The sequence below is a fragment of the Mesoplodon densirostris genome, chromosome 4 (genome assembly GCF_025265405.1).
Source record: "Mesoplodon densirostris isolate mMesDen1 chromosome 4, mMesDen1 primary haplotype, whole genome shotgun sequence".
In the NCBI taxonomy this organism is placed as follows: domain Eukaryota; kingdom Metazoa; phylum Chordata; class Mammalia; order Artiodactyla; family Ziphiidae; genus Mesoplodon; species Mesoplodon densirostris.
In genome coordinates, this window is record NC_082664.1 from 25,414,329 (window position 1) to 25,427,600 (window position 13,272).

A 13,272-nucleotide genomic window follows, 5' to 3' on the forward strand; every position below is an offset into this window, starting at 1 on the left:
GGAATTCCCTCTTCCTTCCCTCTCCTGTTGTTATCCTCCACTTTGAAGAAATTCCATGAGCAAGACACTCCTAGAATCTCTTACTGCCTCTTTTATCAATTTCCAGAGGAAAGGAAGTGACAAAATCTGAAATATTAAGGATAGTCTGCAAAGAGAAACCATATGTGCATAGCTCAGCCTCTGGCATGTCCTTTAAGGGAGCAAGCTGCCTTCAAGAAACACCAGTTTACCTCACTCACTCATCTGCAGCATGGGTGTTAGAGGAACAGGCCTTGCTTCAGTCCTACCCCAGTCCTGAATTAGTTAGTGTCTGAGTGGGCAATTCTAATTCTGAAATTCAGTACATGTAAACCATATGTTTAAACATCAGTGTTATCACTAATAAAAATATCTCATTTCCACCAGACTTGCATTTGTTTTTCTCTATTGGTATAGAACTCAGGTGGCAAAAATTAAAGGAGGGGAGGGGATCGTATTTTCTTGAGTCCTTAAACTTCAGTATCTGGGAGCTTCAACCAGATCACACCTCTGGATGCTCAATATTAATTTCATCCCTTTGGGAGCGTACACAGACCTAACTCAAAGAATCGCTCATAAGCACAAAAATCAAATTTACATTTTATGAGCTTCTATGTGATGTTCTGACAACTAATGACAAATCGTTCTCTTAATATAAGCAAAAATAAAATAATGATGTTGGTTAACTTACATATAAAATTGTAATAGAACAAAAATCAAAATGCAACATAAATCTGCTAACAATTGAATAACTAGAAGAAAGAATCACTGTATAAAATTACTTAGCATTAAAAATTGGACTGGTCATGAAAATGCAAACTAGCATAACCTAAATTCACATGATCTAGAACAATGAAGTGACTGAAACAAATACCCTATGTCAATTTGGCTACAGCTGTTCATACCAGGGTTGGAGGCTGAGAGCTGGGACTGGAGGATGATGGGGAGGGGAAACCACAGCCAATCTCGATAAGGACACAGGAACTTAACGATGATGCTGCTGGTAGTCCTGCTCATTCTTATTTTAGTGTTAAAAATAAAAAAGATCAGGGCTTCTCTGGTGGTGCAGTGGTTGAGAGTCCACCTGCCGATGCAGGGGACGCAGTTTCGTGCCCCGGTCCAGGAGGATCCCACATGCCACGGAGCGGTTGGGCCCGTGAGACATGGCCACTGAGCCTGCACGTCCGGAGCCTGTGCTCTGCAATGGGAGAGGCCACAGCAGTGAGAGGCCCGCGTACCGCAAAAAAAATAAAATAAAAATAAAAAAGATCAGTGATGAGAAATAAAAAGTGATAAAGGGGTGATCCCTGGTGAAGACTGGAGCTCAAAAAAAAATTCGAAGAGACAATTTTAAAGTTAATTGGGATCTTTGAGAAAAATAGATAAGTTTATAGATAAATCGGCCCCTAGAATTGAAGGGTTAGGAAATTCTGCTCATTAGAACATGAATTTCATAAAGCAAGAAAATCATGTACAGTGTTGACTGAGCTCTTCAAGAAGAGCTTGAAGAAAGGCTTGGACAAGTAAGAGAAGGGAAGCTAACAATGAAATTTGAGAACTTAGCCCAGGGATGCAGACTGATTTAAAATTCAGGATAACTCAGAGAGCTTCAACTTGAAGTTGGTGGGGTTAGGGGGGCGGGCAGGGGAGTGAAGAAGGTGACCAAATTAGAAAGGGGCCAAATTAGAAAATGAACTAGCTTCACTATGTGCTACAGGAACTCACTTGGCTGCAGATAGAGATTCCAAAAAAATGTATGCTATTGCACCTGGAAAATGCACTGAAGAGGTTGCTTAAGTTTGAAACTTGTGCCAAACTAAGCAAATATATATATTTCTTAAAATCTGTGTATCACCTAAGCAAAATTAACAACCGGGAACCTTTTCACTCATCTCTTCTTTTTTTAGTCATTTCAATAAAATAATCTTTATTATTGTGTAGTATGTAATGTTAAAGTTATAATAACACCATCAATTTAGTTGTATTATTCTCTATAATATTCTTAGGTTTCTCAGGCAGGTGTTACCAATCTGCTTTTTGATGTTGCTTCCCAAAGAATGAATGAATGAATCAATCAATCAATTTATTTATTTCTAGGAGATGTCCCTTTATAATTTTGTTTTATTTTTTTATTAATTTTTATTGGAGTATAGTTGCTTTACAGTGTTGTGTTAGTTTCTTATTGGGACTAACATATATACACTACTATGTATAAAATAGATAACTAATGAGAACCTATTCTATAGCACAGGAAGCTCTACTCAATGCTTGGTGGTGACCTAAATGGGAAGAAAATCTAAAAAAGAGTGGATATGTGTATACATATGACTGATTCACCTCACTCATCTCTTCTGAATGCTGTCTTAAATTAAAATTTCCACTTAAGGGGAGAATGTATGCATACTTCACAGCAGCTGCTTTCAAACTTTGGAGGAGAGATGAGTAACTTGGGAGAAGCATAACAAGCAAAAACCAAGACTACTGAATAGTCCCTATATGCCAGGCATCATGCTAGGTACTTTATAACCACCATCAAATGCTACTATCACAATAAAACTGTAGAGAGGCACTATTGTCTTGCATTAGAGGTGAAGACGCTTCGCTTAGAGAGGTTAAACTTCTATCAAAGTTCATACAGGTGATAAATGGTAAACCCCCAAATTGAACACAGGCATGTTTCAGTCCAAAGCCCATATCTTATCTTGTACACTACACTGTTTCTGGAGAAAAAGTTTGACTCATTCCTTGCATTATTGCCCAAGAAAAGCTGTAGGTGGAATTTAACTGGTGAAATTTCCATGCAGAAATTGTGATGAGTTCACACTCCTTTTCAGTGGCCAAGTATTATAGTGTCATTCCATCTAATTCACGGGTAATGTATCCAGCACCTTCCCCAGAACAGCCATGCTGCCTTGACTCCTATTCACACATTCACTTCTATAGTTCACTGATGGCCAGCAAGTAGTTTACAGACCAGCCTGACTCAGAGTATTGAAGTTTGTTGAGAACATAAACCTACTCAAAATTTTGGCCAAGTTCAAGCTGTAACTTCCCCCACAAGGCATTAGCATATAGTGGATGAGCATATAGGCTCTGAGGCTTGACTGCCTGGGTTCATAACTTTTCTGTGCCTCAGTTTCCCTGTGAAATCAAGAGGAAATTATCGGGGTTAAATGTATCAGTACATATAAAGTACTTAGAACAGTGCCTGTTAACTATTACTAATTACGCAGCTTTCATTTGTTTTCCTTTCTCTGAAGTGTGTTAAGAATTTCCTGGTGACTTCATTTATTGCTTTCTCCCTTTTACCAGAACACAAGCTCTTTTTAAGTAGGGACCACATCTTGCCTCTTCTCTATGCCCGACAGGGTTTGGCAAAGTAGCCCAGGCACAGCAAGCATCCCTCACATCTGCGGAAGGAGGCTGTATTTGAGACATCTGCTTTGGAGTCACCACTAAGAGCAGGCCAACACTGAGAGCTTAGCAAAGACATCGGGAGAGGCTTAGAGGAGGCAACTTGACCTCCCTTGGCTCACAGACATGGGGAGAGAAGTTAAGAAAACTTAAAGGCTTACCAAGCCTTAGTAAAGAATGCATGTTTTGCCCACAATCCTCCAGCTCTACCACTCTCACACCCTTTTCTCCTCGATATCAACATTTTTCAAAAGTATATACTGTAACATGCTTTAGTAATTTAAAAGAAGTTCTGGTGCCAAATAAATAGGGCAAACACTGCATATGTAATTACTGATGATGATCAATGTATATTAGCATATTAAAGGCTCCTAATAGGTCTTTCAAGTAAGAATTCCACTTCATTTTGTTTAACCTAACATTTTCCAAATTGATCTCATCCCTTTTTTTTTTTTTTAATTAACGTGAGAAACAAGTTTTTCTTGGAAAATGATTTTTACAGCTTGGCGCTGTACATGCTATATAGGATGAGGGAAGGAAAGGAAAAAGTCAACATGGACCAGAGGAGTCAGAAGAGAGGTGAATTTCTGTACCAGCAAGAAGTTCTAGGTGGCGCGGGTGGTCCCTGCAGTGTCAGGCCCTAATGCTGAGGAGCTAACCCAAGGGAGGTATTCTTTTAATTTACTCTTAATCATAGATATCCAGCTCAATCAATCAATCCATCCTTATTAACTGTCAACTGAACTTAATATTTTTCCAGGAACACGTTATATTACAATAAATGAAAACTGCCAGGCCGAGGACTATTTCTTTCCTTGCTTTAGATTTCTTATACGTCTGACCTATTCTTTGCATCATTTCTACAAACTAGCTGAAAATCTGACCTCCTGGGCGACTTTAAACAGCATGAAAGGCATTACTAAATAAGCCAATAAGACACTACTTAATAACCTGAGGACTATGTGGTTTTTAGTTTCATTGCCTGATTTTATGACTTCTGTGAGCTAAAATTAAAATTCCCAAACCCCTTATCACTGTAAGAAGCAATCCAAGGTTGTGGCTCATAGGCAAAATAGCTCTTTTCTTCTCCCAGGTTTCTTTATCCTTATGGCTGCTTTTTTTCCATCAGCAGCAAAGTAGGGGGTAAGGCAGAAAATGAAACAGCTTCATTAATTTCAAATATCAAATTACTGGATGACTTGGGCATCCACGGTTTAATCCTGCCTTTTAATTATTAGTGGTAAGAGAAAGCACACTTAAAATTACCTTTACTGTAAAGCTTCTAAAAAAGAATAATGACTGAGGGAGGCATTACACATTACTGTACCCTCAGTCCTGCAGTTCTTTATGACTGTAGATTTCAGGGTATATAATTTCCCTATGGAAATAAAAGGAACTTGCTGTCTGGAAAGAGCAGGGTGAGGTCGCCATCTAGTGGCTATTTATTGAAAACACGCTGCAAATAGCACTGTTGGCTTTACTGGGCTAAACCCAGAGGAGGCACCAAGGGACGTGAGATGTATCACTGCTGCCTTTGCAGGCTGGTCTCTGCATTCCCTCACGGGGGTTTCTTGAAGAATTAATTCAGGTTGGCTGTGGGTTCTAAAGCGTACAATCATTCTGCTTATTTTCATTACATAAAGCTAAGTTACCCTTCAGGCATAGAGAACAGCAACTGTTACCTCCCACTACTAAGTTATGTCTATGTACAATTGGAGGGTGTTGGCTAATCACTGTAGTTCTGTTTGTCTTCTCTTTGGGAGGGAAGGGGTTGGGTACTGTTGTGTACCTACCGGAATGTATTCCTCACCTCACCCCAATCCATTCCACTGTATTTTACCTATAGTGTAAGACACATCATTTTCTTAGGATGAACTGGGAAGTCTGACAAGCAGCTTGATTTGGTCACATCACACAGACATAAATTTAGAGCTTACGCACACAACTCCCTCTAAGTTCGTGTTACTCTTACGTAAAATGACACAAGAACTCTTAAGCTGCAAGGCAATGGTGCGCTCCAGAAGATTACAGGAGTTGATATGTGTACAATGGCTAAACCAGCACCTAATGCCAGCTGGTCACTGGACATACGTGAGCTGTTCTTGCTCCTTCTAGACTCTCCTTCATGACTCATGCACACCCATACACACAAATACACTCCTACCTGCACAAACACATACATGGCTCACTATAATTCCTGACTCCAGGAGAACAGAAGCTCAGGCTCATGAATATAAAATTAAATTATAGAACCCAAAATTGCAGAAACTTTATTCTGAAAATAGTCTTAGCAATAATAGAATTTCAAGGTATAAAGCATTTTAGTGACAGTGACTGTTAAACCCGAAGGCTCCTGACTCTAACCTGTCTTATTCACAGAAGAAACTGTAGACATGGCTTAGGCCACTGACTTCATTTGACAGGTCCAGAAATGGTAAGTGACTTTCCCAACATCCTGATGCAGAGAATCAGTACCAGGGCCCAGGTCTCCTGACACCAACAGCATTCTGCGTAATACCCCATCCTGCCCCATGTTTTTCCCTTCCCACATGGACAAGAAGTCTGCATAACAGATATGCACGGCTCTCAAATATTGGAGAGTAAAAATTTTAGAATGCAGCACGTAAGATGCACTTAAAGCTGCCTTCTCTCTTCTGTCCTAGATCTTATTAAATTATCCATCAAATTCTGCCCAAAGATCTACCTTCCTAAACCACTCCAGATTTCTCCAGCCCAAACTGATAACTGAGAAAATTATCTTCTGATTGAAAATTATAATCTTACACACCCAAATTAGAATTTCATTATATATTCCTTGTCTTATTTTCAAATTCCTGAGTCCTATCTCATCTACAAAATTGGTTCACTGTTGAAGGAAATAGGTAATTTTGTTCTTCCTTTTTATCTTCTACAATCCCTAGCACATTCCTGAAATGTAACAGGCTGTCAAGAAATACTTACTGCTTGTGTGAGGGTCTGAATGTTCCTTTACGTTTGTATGGATTCATTCACTTATTCCTTGCCCTCCTAGAATGTAAATTCCACCAGACCAAGGACTTGCCTAACTGTCCACCACCACATTCCCAGTGCGTTCTAAAGCAGTGCTTAGTACAGAGTAGGTACTCAATTAATAATGATCAAATAAATTATTAAATAAATGAATAATTATTCAGCACCTTCTAAGTATCATGCACTTACTTCGGTACTTACTTGTACCTATAATGTTCTGAATTTCTGGTTTATCCATCTCCCTCTACTAGAGAGTGACTCATTCAAAAGGGGAGGAACTGGCACTTTGAAGGATGACTGATAAGTGGTTTTTGAGTAACTGAATAATAGAAGGATCTGTAGAACTCTAGGTCTGTTCTCCAGACACATACTCTATGCCTAAGGAGAGAGCCCCATCAATATGTAACCACCATAGTGGATAAGTTCTGTAATACAGAACTTATCAATGAAAAGGGATTATGAAAAAATAGAGGAAGATCTTCTTAGTCTTACCTGAGCCTGTCACAGAGAACAAGACATGTGACTTCTGTTTAGCAAAATACAAGGTTTTCAAACACAACACTTTGCTCACTGAATGACCAAGAGGAGTCTGAGAGCAAAGAGAGACAAATTCACTACAGCTGTACTCACCCTCAGCCACATCATCGTCCACGGTTAACTTAAGGCTTTTTCCTCTCCGCACCACCCGAACGGTGTGCCATTCGTTGTCATTGAGCTTCTGCCCTGCATACAGGGTCTCTGGTCCTTTGCCTAAGGGCAGTGGTAAGTGCCAAAGTTAGAATCAATTCTAAAATTAGTGTTCATGACATCAGAGTTGTCAAAGCCACACTGGTGCACATGACCCAGTAGCATTCAAGGAATCATATCCCTCCAGAGCCCATCTGAGTTTCACTGATCCAACAGGGTCCTCCACAGCAGTCCCCAGTGCAAAATCTCAACTGAATCATAATGGACAATAACAAATAAGTGCCCTCCTTTATCTAAAGGTGCAAGATATTTAAAATGCCAATGGCAATAAGCAAACATTTACAGGAAACAGTAGTCAGCTGTCATTTTGTTTCCTAAAGTCTTAGACTTCAGATGAATTTCTTGAAGATACAGGAAATTCATCATACATTCCTTTAGAATCATTTGGTCACTCAGGCATAATACACCAGTCTGGCTTTTGGAGAGTATCCACCAATTCGATGAGAAAAGAGCTATGCTTTTAACTTGACATTTCCATTAACCCATGGTTTTATCAGAATTCAGTGACCACAGAAATCACGACAGTAACTGTTACCATAATAATAATGTCAAGGCTTAAAACCCATTATAAATAATGCTCCTGAAGGGAATATGATGGGCCCCAGACTTATTCATTGTTCATCATCTTCCAAAAAGATCCAAAGACTTAAAATATGAAATAATGCAAAATTCCAAAATTGAACCTGTTTAGGTCAAAAGAATATTCAGTAAAATGTGCCACTAAATAAAGGAATAAACCAAGTTGCCTCAAAAGATCCATGATCAAGATGCTCAAGATGGTGTTCAAGTGAAACCTAGGAATAATCAGATGCAACAAGGAATTATGGTATTTAGGGGCAGAAGTTGGCAAGACAAACACTGAGGCATTGAAACATTTCAGTTAGTGATGAGGGGGAGTGGAATATAATGTTTCACTCGCCATTGAACTGAGATGTAAGTTGAAAAGACAAAGAAGATTGCATAGAACCAGAAAACTTGGAACAAGTTTGCTCTTTCTATATAGATAGCTGATCCCATGCAGAAAGATACTGCTTAAATCTTCCTACATTAGTCATTCAATATATGTAAAGCCTTACTTCTGGAAACAACTTGCAAAAAAAAAAAAAAACAATGAAACAGGTAACTGGGCAATACACCTCTATGGATGTTATGCATCTGCAATATTTCAGAAGACTACACACTTGGCTCCAACATATAGGAGCACAGGACCAGGTACATAGTAGTGCTTTAATGAGAGCTTGTTGAATAACTGATGTCTACCTATGTCTTTACTTCTTTGGAAACCATCAAATAAGGTCAATATACTTTTATCTAAGTAATTTTAAAACTTTTATTATGTATCTTTCCTTAACCACTCTCCCCACTCCTCTAGCTCCAAGACTGAAGATACTATATATCGTTTAGGGGAGAAAAGAAAAGAAGAGTATCATTTGGGTAGAGATCTTTTAAGCTAGGTCATTTTAAATTGGATCCTTTAATTTTGAGTTATTAGTATTTCTATTAAGTGCTGGTTATAAGAGTTATGACAGTAGCTGAAGTCTGGGGAAATTTCCTTCTTGAAAAATAAACAGGCTTTCAAAGTGGAAAGGTTTCTTTCAATCACAATGTATTCAGCAGGTAATTTGTGTTTAATATTTTTCAGAATGTACTTATACCCCACGTGAAATCCATAGTTACAAAAATCCTGAGAATTCCATGAAGAAACTTAGAATGGACCAAATATACCCAGAACTGAGTAATGATGCCATGAGACCAATGAAAAAATTAATTCTACAACAAAAGATGTAATACACAATCTTAGCTTCTCTTTGTGGGTATTCCTGTCTTTTATGTTATCTAAAATGTATACACAGTAACAGGCTTTTCCCTACATTTCAACTGATTAGATAGCACTGTTCCTTATCTCATTAAATTCAGGTCTATGAGTGATAACAACAGCACACTGTGTGGGCACTGGGAGAAAATGGACCCACATCTTGTGGGTACTTTGAAGCAAGAACAGATGTTCTCAGAAGAAACAAATCTGCCTTTGTTTTTTTATGTTTTTATCCTCTTTATTCTACATGCAAATGCTTCAATAAGAAAGAAGAAAGTAAAGAAAGATGTGGAAAATATTGGCTACGGAGGCAGAACTGCTACAAACATAGGCTATTTAAAGAGCTCTTATAGGTGGCATCTGTTCTTTAGACAATTTTTTGCACATCGCTTAATTTTTAGGATTGGGAACAGATAAGAGGGAAAAATACTAACACAAACACAATCAGTTTTAGGACATTGCTACATTAGTTCCATATCAGCCATAGAGATGTAAAAACAAGCTTTGCCTCAGCCCAGTATGTGTTAAATGCTGCTGATATTTTGCAGGTACTTCTGGATTCCTTGAAATGTCCACTATGGTCAGATTGAAAATTTGACTCTAAAACTTCAGGATGTGATGGCCTGTGACCAAAAATGTGAAAAAAAAAAAATAACTGAAACCTCTCATACCCTACTGCTTGATTACACTTTACCTCCCGCCCCACTAATCCTCATTACTCTAAGAGTAGAAAAAATACTCACACTCATCTCCATAAAACGGCAGGGAAATGAGTATTGTTTGATACTTATCTTCAAGCAATAAATAGAGAAATCTCAGTGAGCTTCTGGAAAACTCTCAGCCTCCAAAAGTGGAGAGTCAATGGCATTTATCTTTAATCAAGTGAAAAGGTCAATTTGTCCTACTAGAAGGAAAATGAGGTTTAAACTCAGCTGGAAATGTTCACAAATGGAGGGGAAGGGCAAATCTAATCTGTAGCCTAAGCATAAAAATGGATTGGTAAGTGATGCAAGATGCAGACACAAGCTGAAAGTTGAAACATACAGATGGATGTGTTTTAGAAATAAGACGATTCAGTTTGGAGCAACTTCTCTGGAAGATTCAAGCACGAAGCATCAGTAAAACAATGAATGTGAAGAGTTATTTGCTGTTAAGTAAAGGATGGTCCAGATAAGAAGGAGGAAATCATTTTGTAAGTTGCGATTTAAAAGGGAACTGGTGAGAACTTTAAAAAATATTATCAAAGCTATCAGTTATCCAGCACTGTCCGTTTTCTGTTTAGTAGCTAGGAGAAGTATGATCTGCAATTGGATACATATTGGATGCATGTATTAGATGCATGTTTCCTTCTTTTATAGTTTAAGTAATCAAGATGGATCACAAAACAATCTTTTGATTCCCTATAGGCTGCTTAGATCATTAATGTTTGATCTAAATACAGAAAACTTATTTTGTCTGACACCCTGTAGTTGAATTTCCCAGGTAATGACACCCATGACTGGAGTAAAGAAGCAAAATTGCAGATGAAGATTTCTGGGATGCAGCAGTCTGTAGCAGTGGAGCATTGAATCATTTGTTATTGTAGAACAGAGAGCCTTCAATGAATCCTCTGGGTAACACCACACAAAGGCCCATTCAACACAGCCTCACTGCAAACTCATGTAGTAACATATTTTTTTAGTTAAGGCTGGTCTCACAGAAGATCCTCTGATGAACAGGGGATAGAGAATGAGAATCATGGATGAAGGACACAAACTAGACTCTTTTCTTGACCTATCCTACAGTAACCCCATGGAAGCCAGAGCTAAGAATAAAATCAAAATGAAAAATTAGGAGAAAAGTACCCTTTGAGAGAGAATTCATTGCTGATTGCTTGGAGGAAGATGACACTCAGATATGAGCAGAGTGTTCCCTCTTTGGGCAGATAGGGAATAGAAGTATGTGGGAAAAATCTACATCTGAGCATTACTAGAGGCACCCACCTTCACAAGGCGGACTTTGGATTTTAATTATTTTGAACCTATTTAGTCGTGTGTTTTTTCTTAAACAAACTGTTCACAATACATGAATTTGTTATTCCCCCCAGGAGCAATATAACCAGCAAAACTACAAGATACCCAGGTATCTCGTATTTCAATCATCTGTCAATATATTTCTAAGACCTTCCCAAACCAACTACACCAGATGGTTTTGCTCATATGCAGGGAGTCGAAATTCCTTCCATGTTCCACAAAGTGCTATTTCTAAAAGTGGGTGGGTACCAAAGTTTTAGAAACTTTGGCGAGAGGGATAAGAGGGACCAAGGAGGCAACACCTGCACCCTAATCACTGAACATCTTCCTATTTGTGCACGAAGGGAAAAGGGGCAATAACTTGATGTCTCCTGGAACTATGTTTCACATGAATCAAAATTCCTACAATGCATTACAAAAGATGAAATTCACTCCTTTAGAGAGGTACAGTGAAATGCATGTGATTATACATCTAAATGACATGGCAAATAAATACACAAAATGATGGACCATGTTAGGTTTAAAGAACACCAACAATATTTAAAAAGAGAAAACTTACCTTATTTCCACCGGCACCTTAGGTCGGGCTAGCTGAGCTGTGACAAACATCTTACTAAGCCTATATAGCACCATATATTTTATGAGTCTTCCTCTCCAGAGAGAATAGATTCAGCAACTAAAGCAGGGGTAAGGAGGAAAAGAATGGGACTAAAGAATAAGGAGGGTGACAGGGAAGTAGGAGAAAAGCATTTTATTTGTCCCCCAAAATTTCATGTTCTGCTTTTTTTCTTTGGGCTGACAACCCAAGAGAGAGTGAGAAGTGTTTTGTTTTGTTTTGATAAAACTTACTTTTGTCAAAAGCATTCATTTTCTTTGAAAAAAAAATCATATTTATTTATAGAGCCTGTTTGGTGAAATATTTCAAATAGATCATTTCATTTTTTACTGGACTCTTCAGGACTCAGGAAGAGCGGTCATCTTTCCTACAATAGATGCAAAAAGCAGAGGAGGCTTTCTGGAAGCCTTGTATTAAGAAGTCTCCCTGTGAAGTACGTGAGAAAGACAAGTGAGCAAATCATTCAGCTTGAGCTCATACACCCTCCTGGAGGCCTGCTTCTAGTTAAAACCCACTGAAGACACCAGCGATATGTATTGGGCTTGAATAGGTCCACGTCCCACGAAGCCTGCCACATGCAACACGTTCGTCTCTGGGCTGCCATCCTTTTCCCTGTGGCTCATTCTCTACTCTGCTTTTCCAGGTTCTGAGAGAGTTCTGTTACTAACACCAACCACATATCACAGAGTTTACTCACATATTGAACAAATGGTAAAGGAGCATCGGCTTGGGTGCAGGCACCATTCTAGGTGTGAAGGATGAAGACGTGAACAAGACAGTCCAGGTGCTGGCCATTTACAGAGGCTCACAGGCTAGTTTGGGGTGTGGGGCAATGAAGGATAAAATACAAATTGAAGAATATGAGATAATTTCAGACAGGCTGGGTTCTATGAAGAAAATACAACAGGGTAATACGATGAGAAGTAATTGGGGTGGGGAGTGGGAATAGAGGATTGGCTATGTCACAGAATGTTCCAGAAAGGCCTCTCTGAGGTGACATCTCTATTCTGGCCCTGTACCAGGTTGGACAGAGAGCTATTAAGTGAGACGGTACATCTGAGAAGGAGCCAAGCATGCAAACATCTGAGGCAAGAGGAACAGCCAGAACAGAAGCCCAGAACGAGGCTGGCATGTTGGAGGAGCGAAAAGAAGTCCCTTATGTCTGCAGAGAGGCTGTGACAGGAGAGAAGATGGCAGCAGAGACAGAAGCCAGATCACAAGAGGCCCTAGAATCTGAATGCTGCTCTAAGTGCAGCAGGAAGCCACTGGGAAGTTTTCAGCAAGGGGATCATAGGACCAAAGTTAAGTTTGAAAACTCACTCTGGATGCTATGGATGCACTGGCCCAGAAGAAACAAACAATGGAGACAAGGAGATGTACTGAAGAGCTGTTAAAGGCAGGGAATGAAAGTGACCTGGACTAGAGAGGTAGCAGTGGAAACAGAAGTGGTGAGGTTTGTGATGTATTTCAGAGGTGGGGTCGACAGCACTTGGAGATTGGTTTGGGAGGTGGGTTGGAAGTGGGAGAGAGAAAGAGAAGAATCGATGATGACTCCCAGATTTGGTCTGGGAGCCTGGGTGGCAAAGGCACCTTCAACCGAGATAAGAAAGATTCCAGAAAAAGCAAGACATGATTGATCC

At 39.2% G+C, this 13,272-nt stretch overlaps 1 protein-coding gene across 5 annotated transcripts in view; it reads right to left on the minus strand.

Moving 5' to 3' along the window:
* NRXN3 (neurexin 3) overlaps nucleotides 1–13,272 on the minus strand; it is a 1,648,921-nt gene that overhangs the window by 919,310 nt on the left and 716,339 nt on the right. For all 5 annotated transcript variants that reach the window (XM_060097971.1, XM_060097970.1, XM_060097973.1 and 2 more), the window contains one exon: nucleotides 7,072–7,191. In XM_060097971.1, coding sequence (XP_059953954.1) covers nucleotides 7,072–7,191 — 120 coding nt within the window. The remainder of the gene's footprint in view (nucleotides 1–7,071; nucleotides 7,192–13,272) is intronic.